This window comes from Pristis pectinata, chromosome 22 (genome assembly GCF_009764475.1).
Source record: "Pristis pectinata isolate sPriPec2 chromosome 22, sPriPec2.1.pri, whole genome shotgun sequence".
Taxonomy (NCBI): domain Eukaryota; kingdom Metazoa; phylum Chordata; class Chondrichthyes; order Rhinopristiformes; family Pristidae; genus Pristis; species Pristis pectinata.
This window is the reverse complement of record NC_067426.1, coordinates 21,086,947-21,105,120: the sequence shown is the minus strand read 5'-3', so window position 1 is coordinate 21,105,120 and position 18,174 is coordinate 21,086,947. Positions and strand designations below refer to the sequence as shown.

At 40.5% G+C, this 18,174-nt stretch overlaps 1 protein-coding gene across 3 annotated transcripts in view; it reads left to right on the top strand.

Annotated features, from left to right (window-relative positions):
• Positions 1–5,711: 5,711 nt before the first annotated feature.
• The window catches only part of LOC127581800 (palmitoyl-protein thioesterase 1-like), an 18,748-nt gene continuing 6,285 nt past the window's right edge, over positions 5,712–18,174 (top strand). For 2 of the 3 annotated variants that reach the window (XM_052036509.1, XM_052036508.1), the window contains exons 1-8: positions 5,742–5,871; positions 6,529–6,635; positions 10,068–10,195; positions 10,395–10,465; positions 11,482–11,584; positions 12,847–12,937; positions 14,591–14,689; positions 17,148–17,219. In XM_052036509.1, the coding sequence (XP_051892469.1) occupies positions 5,751–5,871; positions 6,529–6,635; positions 10,068–10,195; positions 10,395–10,465; positions 11,482–11,584; positions 12,847–12,937; positions 14,591–14,689; positions 17,148–17,219 (792 nt within the window). In that variant the 5' untranslated portion in view covers positions 5,742–5,750. Of the gene's footprint in view, positions 5,872–6,528; positions 6,636–10,067; positions 10,196–10,394; positions 10,466–11,481; positions 11,585–12,846; positions 12,938–14,590; positions 14,690–17,147; positions 17,220–18,174 lie in introns of all 3 variants that reach the window. The other variant, XM_052036510.1, reaches the window with a different exon arrangement.

Here is an 18,174-nt window from a genome sequence, read left to right as displayed (position 1 = left end):
AAAACTTTTTGATAAAATATAAAGTTTTTCACCTCTCTCTGGCATGGTGCACTGCACTATAAAGGCCAATGTGCAACATTGATCACTTTTTCTGACTTGTTTAGGTTACTTAGATGTTTGTTGCACTAGATCCTCATCTTCATCACAACATTCCTTCTCCTCACCACATCCACCATAGTCAAGCACTCCTTACTTTTGACAGTAGCTTTCTTTTTCTGTTACCACAGAGCAAAATGTACTTCCTTGCTCTTATGAACCAGCAGTAGATCAAGGTATGCCTCATTAAATTTGGATGTAGCCTTTGGCCTCCTTGACTATATTTCTATTTTTAATTGTTAGATACGACTAATCCACTTCCTCAAAATTCTACTTGTGCATTGGCCTGCTAAATGATAGAAGTAATATGGCATTGGGGTCTCCCTGTGCAAATTAAAAATGCTAAACAAGGAAGTAAAATTATAATGTCATATTGAAAGCAGACGCTGCCACATTGTCCCATGTTTTATGTTCCACATGTGCTTTCACATCCCTGCTCAGATCCCAACATGGCATTGATTCCAACCTCACTGATTAGAATTAATTACAATCTTAGACCCAAAATAAATAGTGATGCTGCTGCAAGTAAGCTTTTCATTGCCCCTGTGCACCCATGTACTTGTGCATGTGACAATAAACTTGACTTTGATAAAACTTTGATAGTGTAGTAATCATGGGTGATATCAACCAACCGAATTTTTTTTGGACATAATACACAGATAAAGGGGATGAGGGAATGGGGTTCCTATTCAAGATTCCATCTTAACCTAATCTGTAAACAGTTCAACAAGTTACAGAAATGTACCAGTGCAGATAAGAAAATAAAAATAGGAAACATCTATACAGCAATGACAATAATGTGAGAAGATAGTAGAGAAGGATGCAAGGATGATTAAACCAGGTTAACAGATTGGAGAAAAGCTAATTTTGAGTGATTGACAATAGAATTTGAGAAGATAAATTGGACAACACTACTGACAAATAACTATGTAGAATATAATGGTAAAGATTTTTAAATGGAGTTCAGCCAGTGTAGGAAATATATATTCCGCTAAAAAGGAGAAAACAAGCTAATCATGAGACTCCAACGATGAATGAAGACATAAGGGAACAAGCATAGGTCAGGAAAGAGGTAAACATTAAGTACGTCAGCAGCTGGGGAGTGCATGATAGGTGAGAATGTAAAGTGGTTAGGAAAGAAGTGAAAAATCATTTAGAAAGCAAGGAGGAACTATGAAATTAAGTTATCAAGGAACATAAAATAAAATAGTAAAATATTTTACACATATCAATAAAAATGGAAGGTTAAGACGGAATGGGGCAGGTATCAAGGGACAGATAACGATAGTAAAAATTTTGCTTTAGCATTTACCAGGGAGCTGGAACAGGTAGACATTAAATGGTGGGATGCAAAATGAGATTAATCCATTTAAAAAGCAAAAAGAACTATATTAAATAAACTCATCAAGCTCAAAAAGGATAAAACCCCTGGTCTAGATGGATTGCATCCACCCATTTTGAAAGAATCTAGAGAAGAGATTACTACACACATTTAATAATCTGTTAGGAAAAGGTATAATGCCAAAAGACTAGCAGACAGCCAACTCAATACCTACATTCAAGAAGTGGGGTAGAACAGGTCCAGGGAATTACTGAGCAGTCACCTTAACATCAGTGGTGGAAAAATAATGGGATCCCTAAGGAAACAAAGAATAGAAAAACATCTGGAAATAAAATGTGACAAAAAGTTAACACGGACTTCAAAAGGGAAAATCTTGCTTAACCAACCATTGAACTTTTGAGGATGTAACAGACAGATTTATTAGATTTACAAAAGTCACTTGATAAGGTCTCCCAAAATACTGACACTAATGAGCAAGACCAGGACATGTAAAGTCACGGGACAAGCGATAGAGCAAGCAAAACTTAGCACATAAAGTTCAACACAGATAACTGAGAGATAGTGCACATTGGTCAGAAGAATAGGGAGGTCAGTTATGACTTGGCAGATATGAATCTAGTTGATCTAGATGTTCTCAAGGAACAAAGAACCCACAAAGCTGTAGCACAGGTTAGCAAGGTCATAAAAATAGCAATCCAAGGATTAGAGTTTGACTGAAAACCTCCTGAACAATATCATAAGTTGCTTAAGATATCTGTGATTGTTAGTAATAATCTACAGCGGAGTTTGTAGCTTTTGGTCTGTAGATCACATCAGCAACTGGGGGAGTCATCAATTCAGTGGAGTGTGGCTACACCATGCATTCATGCAGCAGTGAGGAGAATGAAGGCCATTTCATTCATTTTATGACAAATTGCATTGCTAACCATGTTACTCACGAGGAATTCCTGTACCGGCTATTTACTTAGCCAGTGTTCATTTGTATAATGACCATGATCACACCTGCATCTCTGCTATTTCTCACACCTCTGGTCTCACCTCCACCCCTCCCGGACCCAAAAGGGATAGGGTCTCCCTTGTCCTCAATTTCATCCTACTAGCCTACGTATCCAACACATCATTCTCTGCCACTTCCACCATCTCCATGGGACCCCACCACCAAGCATATCTTCCCCTCCCCACCCCTTTCTGCCTTTCACAGGAACCACTCTCTCCATGACTCCATAGCTTACACCTCCCTCCCCACCCATCCCACTCCCACCCCGCAGACTTTCCACTGACCCCACCATAGGTGCAACACCTGCCCCTACACCACCTCCATCCAGGGACCCAAACAGTCCTTTCAGGTGATACAGAGATTCACCTGCACCTCCCTTAATATCATCTACTACATTCGGTGCTCCAAGTGTGGCCTCCTCTACATTGGCGAAACCAAACGCAGACTAGGTGACCGTTTTGCAGAACACCCGTGCTCTGTCCGTAACTGCGATCTGCATCTCCCCATTGCCAGTCACTTCCACTTCCCCTCCCACACTATCACTGATATGTCAGTCCTCGAGCTCCTCCACTGCCAGGAGAATTCCAAGCACAAAGTGGAGGAACAGCACTTCATTTTCCTTCTTGGAACCTTGCAGCCTAACGGCACGAACGTTGAATTCTTCCACTTTAAGTAATCCCCATACCCACCCCTCACCCCCAACCATGCCTCTTCTTCCCTTTCCTATCTCTCTTTTTTCAATTCCACTTTTTCCCTCCTTATCCTTTACCCACCGCCTGGTGGATCTGCTCTCCCCTCCTCCCCCGCACCTGCCTATCACTATCTCTTACTGCATCTACCTATCACCGCCTTGCACCTACCCCACCTCCCCTCTTTTGTCCACCTATCACTGCTCTCCTTTTCCCTCCTATATATTTGGCTTCCCCCTTTTCCTATCTTCAGTCCTGAAGAAGGGTCCTGATCTGAAATGGTGACCACCTGCTTTTCTCCACAGATGCTGCCTGGCCTGCTGAGTTCCTTCAGCATCACAGTGTTTTTTATCTAGATTCCAGCATCTGCAGTCCTTTGTTTCTCATGTATAATGACCATTCTCTTTGGTGAGGTGAGGAAGGAGAGGGGTGAGATGAACTCAGAGACAGTACATCTTTTGATGGAAGAGTGAATCTGACTTGTTCCAACAAGTCACACTCATTAGTCCAATACATGAGGCAATCAGCTTGTAATTCTCCAAAACACTGTTATTAATTAGGCAGCTTTTATTGTTTTTTGCAATCTAAGAATCAGTGATTGGTTTACCTCTGACAAGAGGGTTTCTCTTTTCTGCCAACTGGCCAGGCTGGTCAACTGCAGTAACCTTCTGGAGACACAAGAGACATCAGATGCTGGAATCTGGAACAACACACAAAACACTGGAGGAACTCTGTGGGTCAGGCAGCATCTATGACGGGAAATGGACAGTTGACGTTTTGGGTCGAAACCCTTCATATGGCTTTACCGGAAGTTGGAGAATTCAGTGTTCATACCATCAGGTTGTAGGCTACCCAGGTGGAACATGAGGTGCTGTTCCTCTAATTTTCATTTAGCCTCAACTTGGCAGTGGAGGAGGCTGAAGACAGACATGTCGGTGTAGGATTGGGAAGAATTAAAATGGCGGGCAATCAGGAGATCCAACGGCCACGGCAGACAGAGTGAAGGCACTCAGCAAAGCAATTGCCCAGTTTGTGGCCGAATGAAGGGTCTCAATCCAAAATGGTGACTGTCCATTTCCCTCCATAGACGCTGACTGACTTGCTGTTCCTCCAGCATTTTGTGTGTTGCAGTAACCTTCTGTTTTGCACCTACAAGTTGGCCGACTCCCAGATAGCTAAGTGACTCAGAGCAGAAGTTTGAGGTTATTGTTTCAATTCTGCAGTCATATTACAAAGATTGATTTGCCTTATTTGTTTGCTCACAGTTATCAGTCACAAAGTATGACAGTTGGTTTGGTCAAGCTGTTTGCAACTTGAGTACTATAGATAATGTATCCGGTGGTCTCTATGCCCACTTTTTCTGCCACTTCTCCCTTTGCTCCCCTCTGGCCCTCATCCTTTGTGGGCCTGCTGATGCCATTGGCTGCCTGCTCCCTCTGCTGAAATACTATCTTGCAGACTGGAACTGGATCATTGTAGGTTGGAACTGTAGATCACCACCTTTTATCTCCAGATACACACGATTGCATGTAGATTGGGGCTGTAGGTCACCTTTCACTCCACAACACATCTTCAAATGTCACGGAGCAGATAACTAGTATGTCCGCTGAAGCTGTTCTATAATACACTAGTTCCACATTTCCCTTAGTTTAATTGCAATTCTGCTCCATCTAATCCATGTACTTTTCAATATGACACTCAGTCTAATCTCATTCTTATTCAAAACTCATCCCTTTAGTACTTCACCCAGTGTAATCCCAGTTGCCCCACTCTTACAATCTTCAACATTTCACCAGTCTAATTGCACAACCATCAATCTGCATAACCCTTTGGTATGTCATACAAAGTAATCCCACACTACAAGATCCCCACTATCCTGATCTGCTTACTGCTAGGTTGTGACTTCCCACTCCCTCTGCTACTGCCTATTTGGGAGGCAACTGACTATTTGGCTCCAGGGATACAGTTCTGCAGCAAGGATAACAACTGCACTTTTGGACAATCTCTTAAGGCTGGAGTCAATGTCTTTAAAGCAAGTATATACTTCCTTGGTTATAAAACACACGAGTATACAGCTTCTCTAAAGACTTGTACAATTAAAAAGAACTTCTTTACTCTTTGTGCTCTAACTCTCTTGCAGTAAAGGTCAACAAACCAATTTTTAAAAAATTGTTTTACGTGCAATGTTAACTCTCTGTGTTTCTTATGCAAGGACAATCAGATCCCTCTGAACAGCAACTTTAACAGTTTTGCATCTTTTAAAAATTGTAAACTAATCTGTTTTACTATTCTTCCCATCAAAGCGAATAACTTCACTTTTCCCCACGTTATAGCCCATCTGGCACCTCCTTGGCTTCACATCAACATACGATTATCATACGTTTTACATCCTCTTCATTGTACCACACAGCTGACGTGCCAAGCCGCAGCAAACCTACATTGCAGGACCAATGCACTTGAAGTGTTTATAATGAGAATATGTTAATAATATTAATACGGCATGAAATTGTTTAGCAGGGCCAATGCTCTCCTAGTTAAATGAAAATAAATATAAACAGATTAAGGCTATTCTCAACTAATTAGTGAGGTGAGATCACATGATTCGGATCATGTGATTTTTGGCAAAATGGCTAGGCAGGGAGTGGGTTATTGTTTGTTGTTCTTCTGCTGCGTCTTGGAAGCATTATCATGGAAAATTGTCCGGAACAGCACGCAGCCCCTACCTGTGGTTATTTGGCACGGCATGGGTGAGAAAGTGCCAAATATATTGACGTTCAATTAAATATATTTGAGAATGTGGCTGCTTCTGTTGCTCTTTGATGACTGACAGTGATGGGAATCATTGCTGCATCATGTTGATGTGCAATTCGTATATTGTTCATTCAGAATAATTAAAGCTTTAAACTGGATCAATTCAATGTTTGCTTTAGAATCATTCTGTTATTGCACGATTGTCTAATATTACTGCTTTATATTGTTAGAAACATAAACCTATGCTTTTAATCCCTTATAAAGCAAAAAATCATACTTTAAACTGAGTCCTGGGATCGTGTTCAAATCCCACTGAACAATATGCAAACGTTGAGGCCACGAAATAAAGATGGGAAAGTGGACTTTGTCTAAGGCGACCCATGGAAAACCGATATACATGTGTTCCTTTAAAATTATGCAAAATATTTTGTGTTGTAGCCTGGAACTATATGCAACAAGTATTAAACAAAAAATAGTGTGTTATTCTTGGTTTTATATTCTGATGTAACTAGTAAAGTACAGCTTTTTAAAAAAAAATCAATTGATCAGATTTATGAAACAAGAACATTATTATACTAAGGTATCATTAAGATTTTCATTGTGTTATGATGATGTCCATTTTGCTCTTATGCTGTACAATTTATTCATTTTAGGTAACAGCTGTTGTAAAGGCCTTACCTTGCACTTCATCAAACTGGTAAAAGAGGCAATCCCAGGAAGTTACGTCTTATCTTTGGAAATTGGAAACACTGTTGAGGAGGTTTGTCGATAGTGAGAATCAATAATTGTCATGATAACAACTGATCCAAACTTTTAAACGCTGTTATGCTTTATTGCTTTTAATGGCTGTGCAGCAACCTTATTCAATTACTTGAGACAAAGGTTTGCAACAAAATGATAATGAGCAGTCAACATGGATTTATGAAAAGGAAATCATGTTTGACTAATCTGCTGGAGTTCTTTAAGAATGTATCTTGAGGAATAGATGAATGGGAACCAGTGGGTGGGGTGTATTTAGACTCATGCCTCTTGAACCTTTTTAAAGCAGACTTTAAAATTTGCCTCTTAAACCACAGCTTTGGTTGTCCACCCTAATTTCTTGTATCTCATCAAATTTTTCTTGGTGGTACCCCTGTGAAGTATTCTGGGACAGTTAGCTGTGCTAACGGCATTACATAAATAGAACATAGAACAGTACAGCATAGGAACAGGCCCTTTGGCCCACAATGTCTGCGCTGATCATGATGCTGAATTAAATTAAATCTCTTCTGCCTGCACATGATCTATATCTCTTCATTCCTGCATATTCATATGTCTAATAGCCTATTAAATGCCACTGTTGCATCTGCTTCCACCACTTCTCCTGGCAGTCCCTTCCATGCACCTACCACTTTCTGTGTGTGTGTGTGTGTGTGTTGGGGGTGGGGGAAACACTTGCCCCTCTCACCTTAAATGAACGTCCTCTAATACTTGACATTTCTACCCCAGGAAAAAGATTCTGACTGTCTACCCTATCTATGCCTCTCATGATTTTATAAACTTCTACCAGGTCTCCCCTCAGCCTCCAATGCTCCAGAGAAAACAGCCCAAGTTTATCCAACCTCTTCTTATAGCTTATGCCCTCTAATCCAGGCACATCCTGGTAAGCTTCTTCTGCACCCTTTCCAAAGCCTCCATGTCCTTCCTGTAATAGGGCAACCAGAATTGCATGCACTACTGCAAGTGCAGCCTAACTAATGTTTTGTGTAGCTGCAATGTGACTTCCTTACTCTTATATTCAGTGCCCGACTGATGAAGGCAAGCATGCCATATGCCTACTTTACCATCCTGTCCATTTGCATGGCCACTTTCAGGGAGCTATGGACTTGGACCATAAGATCCCTCCGTACATCAGTGCTGTTCAGTGTCCTGGCATTAACTGTATACTTTCCCTTTTATATTTGACCTCCCAAAGTGCAATACCTTACACTTGCCCAGATTGAACTCCATCTGCCACTTCTCTGCCCATATTTGTAACTGATCTATATTCTGTTGTATCCTTTGACATCCCTGTACACTGTTCACAGCTCCACTAATCTTTGTGTCATCTGCAAACTTACTAAACCACCCATCTACGTTTTCACCAAGTCATTTGTATATATCACAAACAACAGAGGCCCCAGCACCAATCCCTGTGGAATACCACTGGTCACAGACCTCCAGCCAGAATAATGCCTTTACATCATGACCCTCTCTTCTATAGGCAAGCCAATTCTGAATCCAAACTACCAAGACACCATGGATCCCATGCATCTTAATTTTCTGGATCAGCCTACCATGAGGGACATTGTCAAATGCCTTACTGAAATCCATGTAGGCAACATCCACTGCGCTACCCTCATCAATCACCTTCGTCACCTCCTGGGGGGAAAAAAAAACTCAATCAAGTTTTGAAGACATTATCTGCCTTGCACAAAGCCATGCTGACTGTCCCTAATCAGGCCATGTTTTTCCAGATGCAAATAAATCCTATCCCTGAGAATCCTCTCCAATAGCTTCCGTACCACTCGTGTGAGGCTAACCAGCCTATAATTTCTTGGATTATCCCTATTTCCCTCCATGAACAAAGGAACAGCATTGGCAACTCTCCAGTCTGCTGGGACCTCACCTGTTACTAGTGAGGATACAAAGATCTTCATCAAGGCCCCAGAAATCTCATTTGTTACCTCTTCCAATAAACTGAGATGTATCCCATCAGGCCCTGGGCACTTGTCCACTTTGATGCTCTTCAAACAACCCAGCACCACCACCAGCTTGATCTCAAAGTGCCCCAGCACATTAGCATACCCCACACTATTCCTACTATCCTCTGTCCTTCTCCTTGGTAAATATTGACACCAAGTACTCACTCACTACCACACCCACATCATCAGACTCCAAGCATAGATTCCCTCCTTTATTCTTGAGTGGTCCTACTTTCTCTCTCTAGTTATTCTCTTGTTTTTGATGTAAGTATAAAATGTCTTGGGATTCTGCTTAATCCTATGTCAAGGACATTTCTTGGCCCCCTTTGGCCTTCCTAATACTTTGCTTGAGCTCTTTCTTGCCATCTTTGTATTCCTTAAGGACCCTGTCTGATTCTAGCTTCCTAAACTGTACCTATTTGGTAAGAAGCTTAAAAGATTGTTGAACTGGATATTGTAGTTATTAGATGCAATGAAGACCATCTGTATTTCTCTAGAGATGTTTGTACACCTCCCTCTTATACAATGATCCCTGGTGGCCGTGTGTGGGTGAGATGTAAGATTTGGGCTCCCTCTCTCCCTAACCCATTGAATAATGTGATTTAAAATTCAGTTTCATTAACAGCACTTTGAACCAGTTACATAAGTGCATGTAGGTTAGGACTGCATGTCGTCTTTTACTCTCATACTACATCTTAAAAAGTTGCAGAGCGGAAAATTATAATGTCATCTGAAACTGTTCTGTAACATGCTAGTTCCACATTTCCCTTGGTTTAATTTCAGGGTAGGGAATCGTGCTGAAGATGCATTCAAGGAGAGAACTTGGGAGATCAATCTATTTTTGTACACCCCTTTTTAAACCTATGTTTTATTTTCTTATGGCATCTCTGATTACAAAAGGGGAAATTTCAGCTTTGTGACTGACTGCTGCAAACCACACCCCTACCCAAACATGACTGTTACTAGTAACTGGTTTTTTCATGGCTGCTTTGGCAAGGTATATCAGATTACTATTTTTATATTAACCTAGATGGTTCTAGCAGCAGGATTTTGACTGGAGGTCAATATAGTAAAGTCTGATACTGATGGATCTTTCATCCATATTTGCACATATCCGATGCATGTCACAGGCTGGTAATGAAAAACAGGATCATTTGAATTACAGATTTCAGAAGTTGGTGTACAACATAAGCCAAAAATATGCAACCAAAGAGAAGCTAATGGTACAAGTCCAAGGAGTGAAGCTGTGACCAGATCGATACAATTCACTGCCATGCTTATTAGTATTTTGATAACAGAAGTGAAATGAATGTTGCAAGATTCACGAAATTTAGAGAAACTCCGTTAATTATTAAATGATTTGAAAGTAAAATGCTGAGTTTCAAAAACAAGGAACATGGTTTAGACTTATTTATTGTTAATTGTACAATCCCTCAAAGTTCATGTGTATTAGGAAACTTTCTTTTTAGGACATTAAGAACGGTTACTTCATGAATATAAATGACCAAGTAGAGTTGGTGTGTAATATATTATCCAAGGACGAGAAGCTGCAGAATGGATACAATGCGATGGGCTTTTCTCAAGGAGGACAGTTTATGTAAGTGTGACCAGTAGGGCTATAATATTGGAAAAACTGTCATTTGTAGAGCACTTTAACATCCTAAAAACATCCCAAAGTATTTCACAACCAATAAAAAACAATTTTTAAAAATATAGTTAAATAAGGGGCATTTTATGGTCTGGCTGCTTACTGAGCAAAAAAAACTTTCTCATCAACGATGCTATATCCATTACAGAAGAGCTGTAGCACAGAGGTGTCCTTCTCCTGCTATGATTAATCTTATCACATTTGGAAGTCCACATCAAGGTAATATTTACTTATCTGTTCTCTTTTAAGGGCTTATCTGTTCTCTTTTAAGGGCTTATCTGTTGAAATGTGTAACTATTAAAGCCTAAAACCTTTATACTGTTGTATAATGAAACTTGCGGAACACTGCAGCTATTCATACAGGTATTTGTTCAAAGGTCATATTAATAAAGTTCATGTCTGAAATACAGTGAGTCATGCAGCAGCTCACTGTAATTGCACTGCCTTCTTTCATCCTAGAAGGCCAACCTCCTCCTCCTTCCCAAACCTTTCTCACATTTCAACTGAAACTGCATTTTCCATTACCATTCCACAAAGATTGAAGATAGGAAACAGAGTAACAAGGCTGCTTTATTGTGATTTGAAAGATATTGAGAACAGTGTTCAAAGATCAGCTTTTGGTAAAACCATCCATCAATTAAACTGGGAGAAGCAGTCCTTCATGAAGTTGGATGGTCTCAATCTGCTTCAATTAAGATCAGTGGTTGCACAGAAACGGCATGCATTCTAATCGAGCACGTTCTCATCTACAGTTGTTACATTAGTTGCCATGGTTTTTGCATGTGGACTGTTTTTAAAAATTTTAAACTAAAATATTTATATGATGCACAAGATCATAGAGTCTTAGAAGTGTACTGCATGGAAATAGCTCACTCAGCCCAACTTGTCCATGCCAACCAGTGGGAATCCTTTCATATTAATCCTATCACCCAGCACTTGGTCCATGGACTTCCATAACCAAGTTATTCAAGTACTCATCTGGACAGTTCTTCAATGCTTCAGTCATCCATTTTCAACCACCCCCCTCAGGCAAGGTGAGTTGGAACAGATCTGGAACCAAATACGCGAACAGATTATAGCAAATCACACTGAATAAACCAACAGCTTGTGCCTGCAGATTTCGCATTGTATCAAGGTTTTTATTTACAAGCAGAGAAAATCAGATCTTCCATTTAGATTGAACTCTAATTCTATGTTTTGCACCCATCTCTCCCCACCATCACTTCCACCACTAGGAGTGTATGGAGTACCCCACTGTCCTGGAGAGAGCTCTCAATTCTGTGACTGGATAAGGAAATTGCTGAACTTTGGTGCATACAGAAGCTCTATTCAAAAGCAGTAAGTACCAGCACTGAGACTTTAAGAAACTTCCATCTTGTACTAATGGGGCAGTTCATGGAATAAATACAAGTTGAGCCAAGAAACAATCAGTAAATGTATCTTGTGTGCAGAAGTGCACTTGTCTTTTGCCAGTGGTTTGCTGCAGATTCCTCTTCTGGAATGGTGCCTTTTCTGTTTCATTGAAAAGTGTTGCCAAACTAGAAGATACTTAAAATAGGATGTGTTATAAATTTGTGAGGACCAAAGGAAATTGCCACTGCCGGATGGAACTCTGTGTCAATCATGAAGTAATAATTACAGCAGAAATTGGAGAAAGGTGAAATGGAAGTTTAGAATCATTATAAAACCAAATGAAAGCTAAAAGGTACTGGATTTTATGGCTTGAAGGGTATTATTTATGTGAAGCTATTGAAGATTTATAATAATCAAATTGGAACTTTAACTCGAATCATAATTTGTAGTTTGCCATTTTTTTTAAGATGTCTTCTCAGCAAAACAGTACATGAATTGAGGATGAATTCTTAAATTTGGTCATTTCAAAATATTGAAAATTAATTTTCATCTTTAGTTGATGAACTCCATAGTATGAGTGGAAAATTAGGTTGTATTTAGAGTTGCTTTGTTTTTGAGAGAGTGGTATTCTGAAATATCATGGTAATTGAATGCAAGAGACTTGTACACAGGGTCATGTAAGGACTTAAGTTCATTTTGGCCAATTTTTGAATGTCTTCTATTTACTTTCTAACCTAAACAGAGCACTGAATTGCCCAGGATAGTCGTGCACAACTACAAATATGGCACTTTATCCCTGCTTGTCCTCTTTTGAACTTGCTGTATGCCTTTGAATATTTTCTGCAATGTGTATTATTGCTGGTGAGACTTGCATTTGTTGCTCATTCCCTAATTGCCTTTAAATTGCTAACCTAAACTGCTGCAGCCTGTGTCATAGAGATACTTGGATAGGAAGTTCAAGGATTTTGAACTAGCAACAGTAAAGTAATGGTGATGTCTTTGTAAGTCATGATAGTGTGTAACTTGTAGGAAAACATGGAGAGTCTGCTGTGAATTCAGCTTTTCTGCACAATTTCAATAATTTTCACAGGACCAACCACATGTGATTTCACCTTTACTTATCCACATGAAATTGTAAGGGGATAGTGTATGTGAAAATAGTCATCATGTACTGTAATTGTTTGACTATTAATTAAGACCTTTTAATTTGCAGTCTTTCTTGCAACTTTAAATTGCTCTCTTTCTAGTTTGGTCCAGGCAGAGTACTGGCACGATCCCTTGAATGAAGAACTGTACAGGAACAAAAGCATTTTCTTGGCAGACATTAATCAAGAAAGGGTATGTACTTGATGTTATTTAATAATTTTACTTCATATTGGAAATTCCCATCCATGCTACCGACACACTTATCTGCCTGGCTAAACTTGTTCTTACCCTGAACAACTTTTAACTCACTTCCTACAAATCAAAGGCTAAACTCCCTTCTCCCTGTTTGATGACATCTTTCTCTTTGTTGGCTACATGGAACGGTCCCTGTTCCAAATCTCTGGCACCACTCTTCAACTCTTTTTCCATTACATTTGACAACTGCATTGGTGCCTCTTCCTGCACCTGTGTGGAACTCATCAATTTTTATCACCCTCGCTACTAACTTCCACCCTGCTCTCAAATTTGCTTGGACCATTTCTCCCTTTTCTAGATCTCTCTGTCTCCATCTCGGGAGACAAGCTATCCACTGACATTTGCTATGAACCCACTGACTCCCACAGCTACCTAGGCTACACCTTTTCCCACCCTGTCTCTTGTAAGGATACCATCCATTTCTCTCAATTACACCGTCTCTGCTACATTTGCTCTCAAGATGAGACCTTCCATTCAAGGACATCTGGAATGTCTTCCTTTTTCAGGAAATGTGACTTCCCTTCTACTATGGTTGGTGGAGCCCTCTCTCGCATGTCGTCTCTTTCTTGGACTTCTGCTCTCACCTCGCTTCCTTCCAGATATAACAGAGATAGAGTTCCCCTAGTCCTCACTTTTCACCCTATCAGCCTCAAATCCAGCACATCATCCTTCGTCATTTCCACGTGCTGTAATGAGATCCCACTACTAGCCGCATCTCTTCCCCACCCCTTTCTACCTTCCACAGGGACCTGGTCTGCTCATCTCTCCCCACCCACCCCTCCCTGACCCCTGGCTCTTTCCTCTGCAATTGCAGGAGGTGCAACACTTGTTCTTGCACCTCTTCTCTCACCAACATCCAGGGACCCAAACAACCCTTCTGGTGAGGCAAAGATTCACGTGCACCTCCTCCAACTGCATTCGGTGCTCCTGATGTGGCCTCCTCTACATCAGCGAGATCAAGTGCAGACTAGGTGACCGATTCACAGAGCATCTGAGCTCTGTCTGCAAAGGCCATCCTGAGCTCCCAGTCGCATCCATTTCCCAGTCCCACACTGACCTGTTCTTCCTTGGTCTTCTCCATTGCCAAGGTGAGGCCTAGTGCAAACCAGAGGAACCACACTTTGTGTTTCCGCTAGGTAGTCTACAACTCGATGTGCATTGAATTTTCCAATTTCAAGTAGCTTGTGCTCTCACACTTTCTCTCCATCCATTCCTCCAGTCCCATTTTTGTCACCTTTCTCACAGCCCCCTCCAGCCCCCAATCACCCATTTTTGTCCCCATCCCTCTCCTGGTTCCATCTGGCCCACTACCCATGCACTTAGCCCACTGGCTTGCTCCCCCCCACTCCCCTTTACACCTCCACCACCCCCCCCCCCCTCCAAAACAACCTTCTGTTCTGGTTCCATCGGCCCTTCATTTCTCCCTTGATGGTTCCCATTCCCAGACTCAATTTTGCTGCTCATTTTGAAGAGAATTGTACTTAGAACTGAGTTTCAATACATAGAGGGAAGTAGGTATCAAATGACATTTAAATCTCTGCTTTAAATATTCTTTGGGAATGAAACAACCACCATTGTTCTGTGTTGCAGGGCATCAATGAAAGCTATAAGGAAAATATGATGAAATTGAAAAAATTTGTAATGATAAAATTCTTGAAGGATTCTACTGTTGACCCTCTTGATTCAGAGGTGAGAATGCAAGATTTGGATTCTACATAACTTCTTGTAATTTTTGCTCTTCATTGTTCCAGTTATATAAAGTTTGGTTATTATCAGGATAGTCTTGTCCATATGAATATTGTTATAATATCAGCTACACTTCTTCCATCTCTGCTTGAGCATCTAAATAATCATTGACTGCCTGCTTTTCTCCATGGATGCTGCCTGGCGTGCTGAGTTCCTCCAGCATCATAGTGTTTTTCATCAAGATTCCAGCATCTGTAGTCCTTTGTTTCTCTAAATAATCTATTCTTGGCTCCCTCATCTTTTTACATTGTAGTTTATGTGGATCAAATGAGCCAACAACCAAGAAGGAAGCTCTAGACCTAAAGGCATGTTGCCCGTCCAGTGCTAGGAAAGGGCCATCTCCAGGCTGGAGAGGGACTGGGAGAGGGAGGCTCTTTATTGTAGTCCACATATATTTTTTTTACCTATGTCATTAGTATCTAAGGAAAAAGTTCTCCTGAGAGAATTGGAGTAGTAAGGGACTAAATCAAACAAAACTAGAAAGTTGACTATTCCTGGACATGGCCGACAAGAACATTGGACCAGAAAATTGGAGATGAAAGTATGACTTGGTGATCAGTGTGCGCGAGTGAGTTTTGACTTGTGGGGAACTGAGTGTTAGTACAGGTCCTCCCCAGGTTACGATAGCATTCTGTTCTTGTGAACTGAAATTGACCTGTACGATCGGTTTGCAAGACAAGTTTTTCACTGTACCACGGTGCAAGTGACAATTATAAACCAATACCAATACCAACTGTTCGTAACCTGAACCAGCCGCAAACCGAGTTCCCACACGGGAGAAGATGCCTGCAGTTCTGCAGCAGCCAGCAAATCCACCCAGTCTCCCAAAGGCTCATTTGTATGTACAGGCTGTACATAAGTTGGGGAGGAACTGTTCCATGAGGGCACACTACATCTGAACCATCTGGGATGGGTTTCCAGCAAATTGAATAACTAGGGAGATTGATACTGTTTTAAAATAATTAATAGCAGTGGGGAGGGTCCCGGTTAAGAGCAGCCTGGAATGTTAAAGAGAAATGCAGGGAAGCAGTGTAAGGAAGTGATTTTGTAAGGATAATCAATCGTCAGAAGGGACAAAGTATACAAACAAAAGCGTGCAAATAGAGTCAAAGTACAAAAAATGGTAAGGTGACTCAACATGTCAAAAAGGCAGAGAAATGATGCTGTATACTGACATTTGAGGCATTTGTAATATGTGAATTAACAGCACAAATCAATGTAAATGCATATGAGATATTTGCATTATGCAGATATGGTTGCAAGGTGACCAAGATGAGAGTTGATTATCCAAGGATACTTGATATTTGCGAAGAACAGGCAAAAAGGGAAGTGGGGTGGCATTGTTAATAAAGGATGAAATTGGAGCAGTAGTGAGAGGGGATATTGGTTCAGAAAATCAGGATGTAGAAGTCATCTAGGAGGAACTAAAATCACCAGAGGGCAGAAAGCATTGGTGCAAGTTGTAGTTGATTCATCAAATAAGGAATCATAAATGTACATAACAAGGGTACTACAGTAATCATGGGTGATTTCAATCTACATATAGACTGGTCAAACCAAATAAGCAATAACATTGAATTCCTGGAGTGTGTACAGGATGTTTTCTTTATACCGGCATGTTGAGGAGACCACTAGAGAATGGGCTACCCTAGACTGGGTGATGAACAATGAATGTGATTAGTTAATAATCTTGACTAGAGTCCTTTTGGTATACTTCATTTAAGATGGAAAGTAAAATAATCCAACCTGAAACTAGAATGCTAAATCAAAGCAAGTGAAATTACAGAAGTATAAGAAAAAATCGGTAATAATAGATTGGAAAGTTTCATTGAAAGGTGGATTGGGAATGATTAACACATTAAAGAACAAGTACAGGAACTGTAACTGTTTTACATTCCTTTCTGGTGCAGAAAAACAGGAAAAGCAAACCAACTGATAACACAGGAAATTAAGGATAGTATTAGATGCAAAGAAGAATCCTATAAAGTTGCTGAAGAAGTAACAAGCCCAAGGATTAGTAGTAGTTTAGAATTCAGCAAAATTAGACCAAGGTATGATTAAGAGAGGGGGGAAAAATGAATTTGAGAGTAAACTTAAAAGGAATACAAGTGGACTGTAAAAGCTTCAAGTATGTAAAAAGAAAAAAATAAGTTGAGTCAATGCTCCATTGAGGAATGTTCCATTGAGATAGAGGATCAGCTGTGATTGTATTGAGTGAAGTTGCCTCCTAATTTTCTGTGCTTCTATCCACTAGCCTCTTAAAAGTTCCCCATTCTGCAATTCTCGAAGTAAAGCTGAACAATTTTAAAATCACTGTTTCAAAATTCAAACCACATCACAAGCTGTTCAGTACTTCCTTTTATAAACACTAAATTTACCACTTTCCTGAATTCTGTTCCAGTGGTTTGGTTTCTATAAAACTGGCCAGGCCAAAAAGACATGCACATTGCAAGAGAGTGTTCTTTATCAAGAGGTAAGATTTATTTTGTTTATAATTTCCCTCTCCTATTAAATAGAAAGATATTCTGCCCTGATTTAAAAAAAAATTCCACCGTGTGTTTTGCTGCCAGTGCCACTAATTAATGCCCTTTATGCTGCTAAGCCATCAGTTTGATCTGTTTCAGTCCTTGTGCCAAAGATACTTGCACAGTTAGATTTGGAGTGCTATGATTTTTGACTCAGCGGTGCAGAAGGAACAGTGACATATTTCAAAAATGTGTGACTTTGTGAATTGCAAGTCATGGCATTCCCGTGGGTCTGCTACCTTTGTCCTTCCAGGTGATAAAGACCTCAAATTTAGGATTTGTGGTGCATTTTGGTGTTAATGCAGATGTCAAAAATGATGTGCCAGAGGAGGGGAGAGTAAATATTTGAAGTAGAGTCTGGAGTCCAGTCAAGCAGGGTGCTTTGACCTGGATGGTGGTGTTGGCAACAGGCTCATCTGGGCCTGTGGAGTGTACTTCAATGCACTCTCATTTAGATGGAAAGGTTTTGGAGAGTCAGGGGAGCCGCTCGTGTCAGTATACCCAGCTTCTGACCTACTCAGGTGGCTAGAGTATCTGTGATGGATTCTGTTCAATGGTGATTTCTAGAATGTGGCAATATAAATATGCTGATTTAAAACACTGCTCCTTCTCTGCATCTTGTATTTCAATCACTGACTACAAAAATGTTCTGATAAGAGTACAGGGAACCAAACCTGTTCCACCAAAATTTGACTAGATGGGGGTCCAGATTCTGTTAATCTGTGTTACATTTACTGAAGCAATGTTAGACTGGTCAGGGTGCAACCACCAAAGGAAATGCCAGTAGTGCAAGAACAAGATGTGGCTTGGATGGAATAGAACCTCCCAATCCTTGGTGACACTCTTACAGGGATAGTGACCAGATGAGCAAGTTGCCAGGAGCCCCCAGAAACCCTAAGAAAT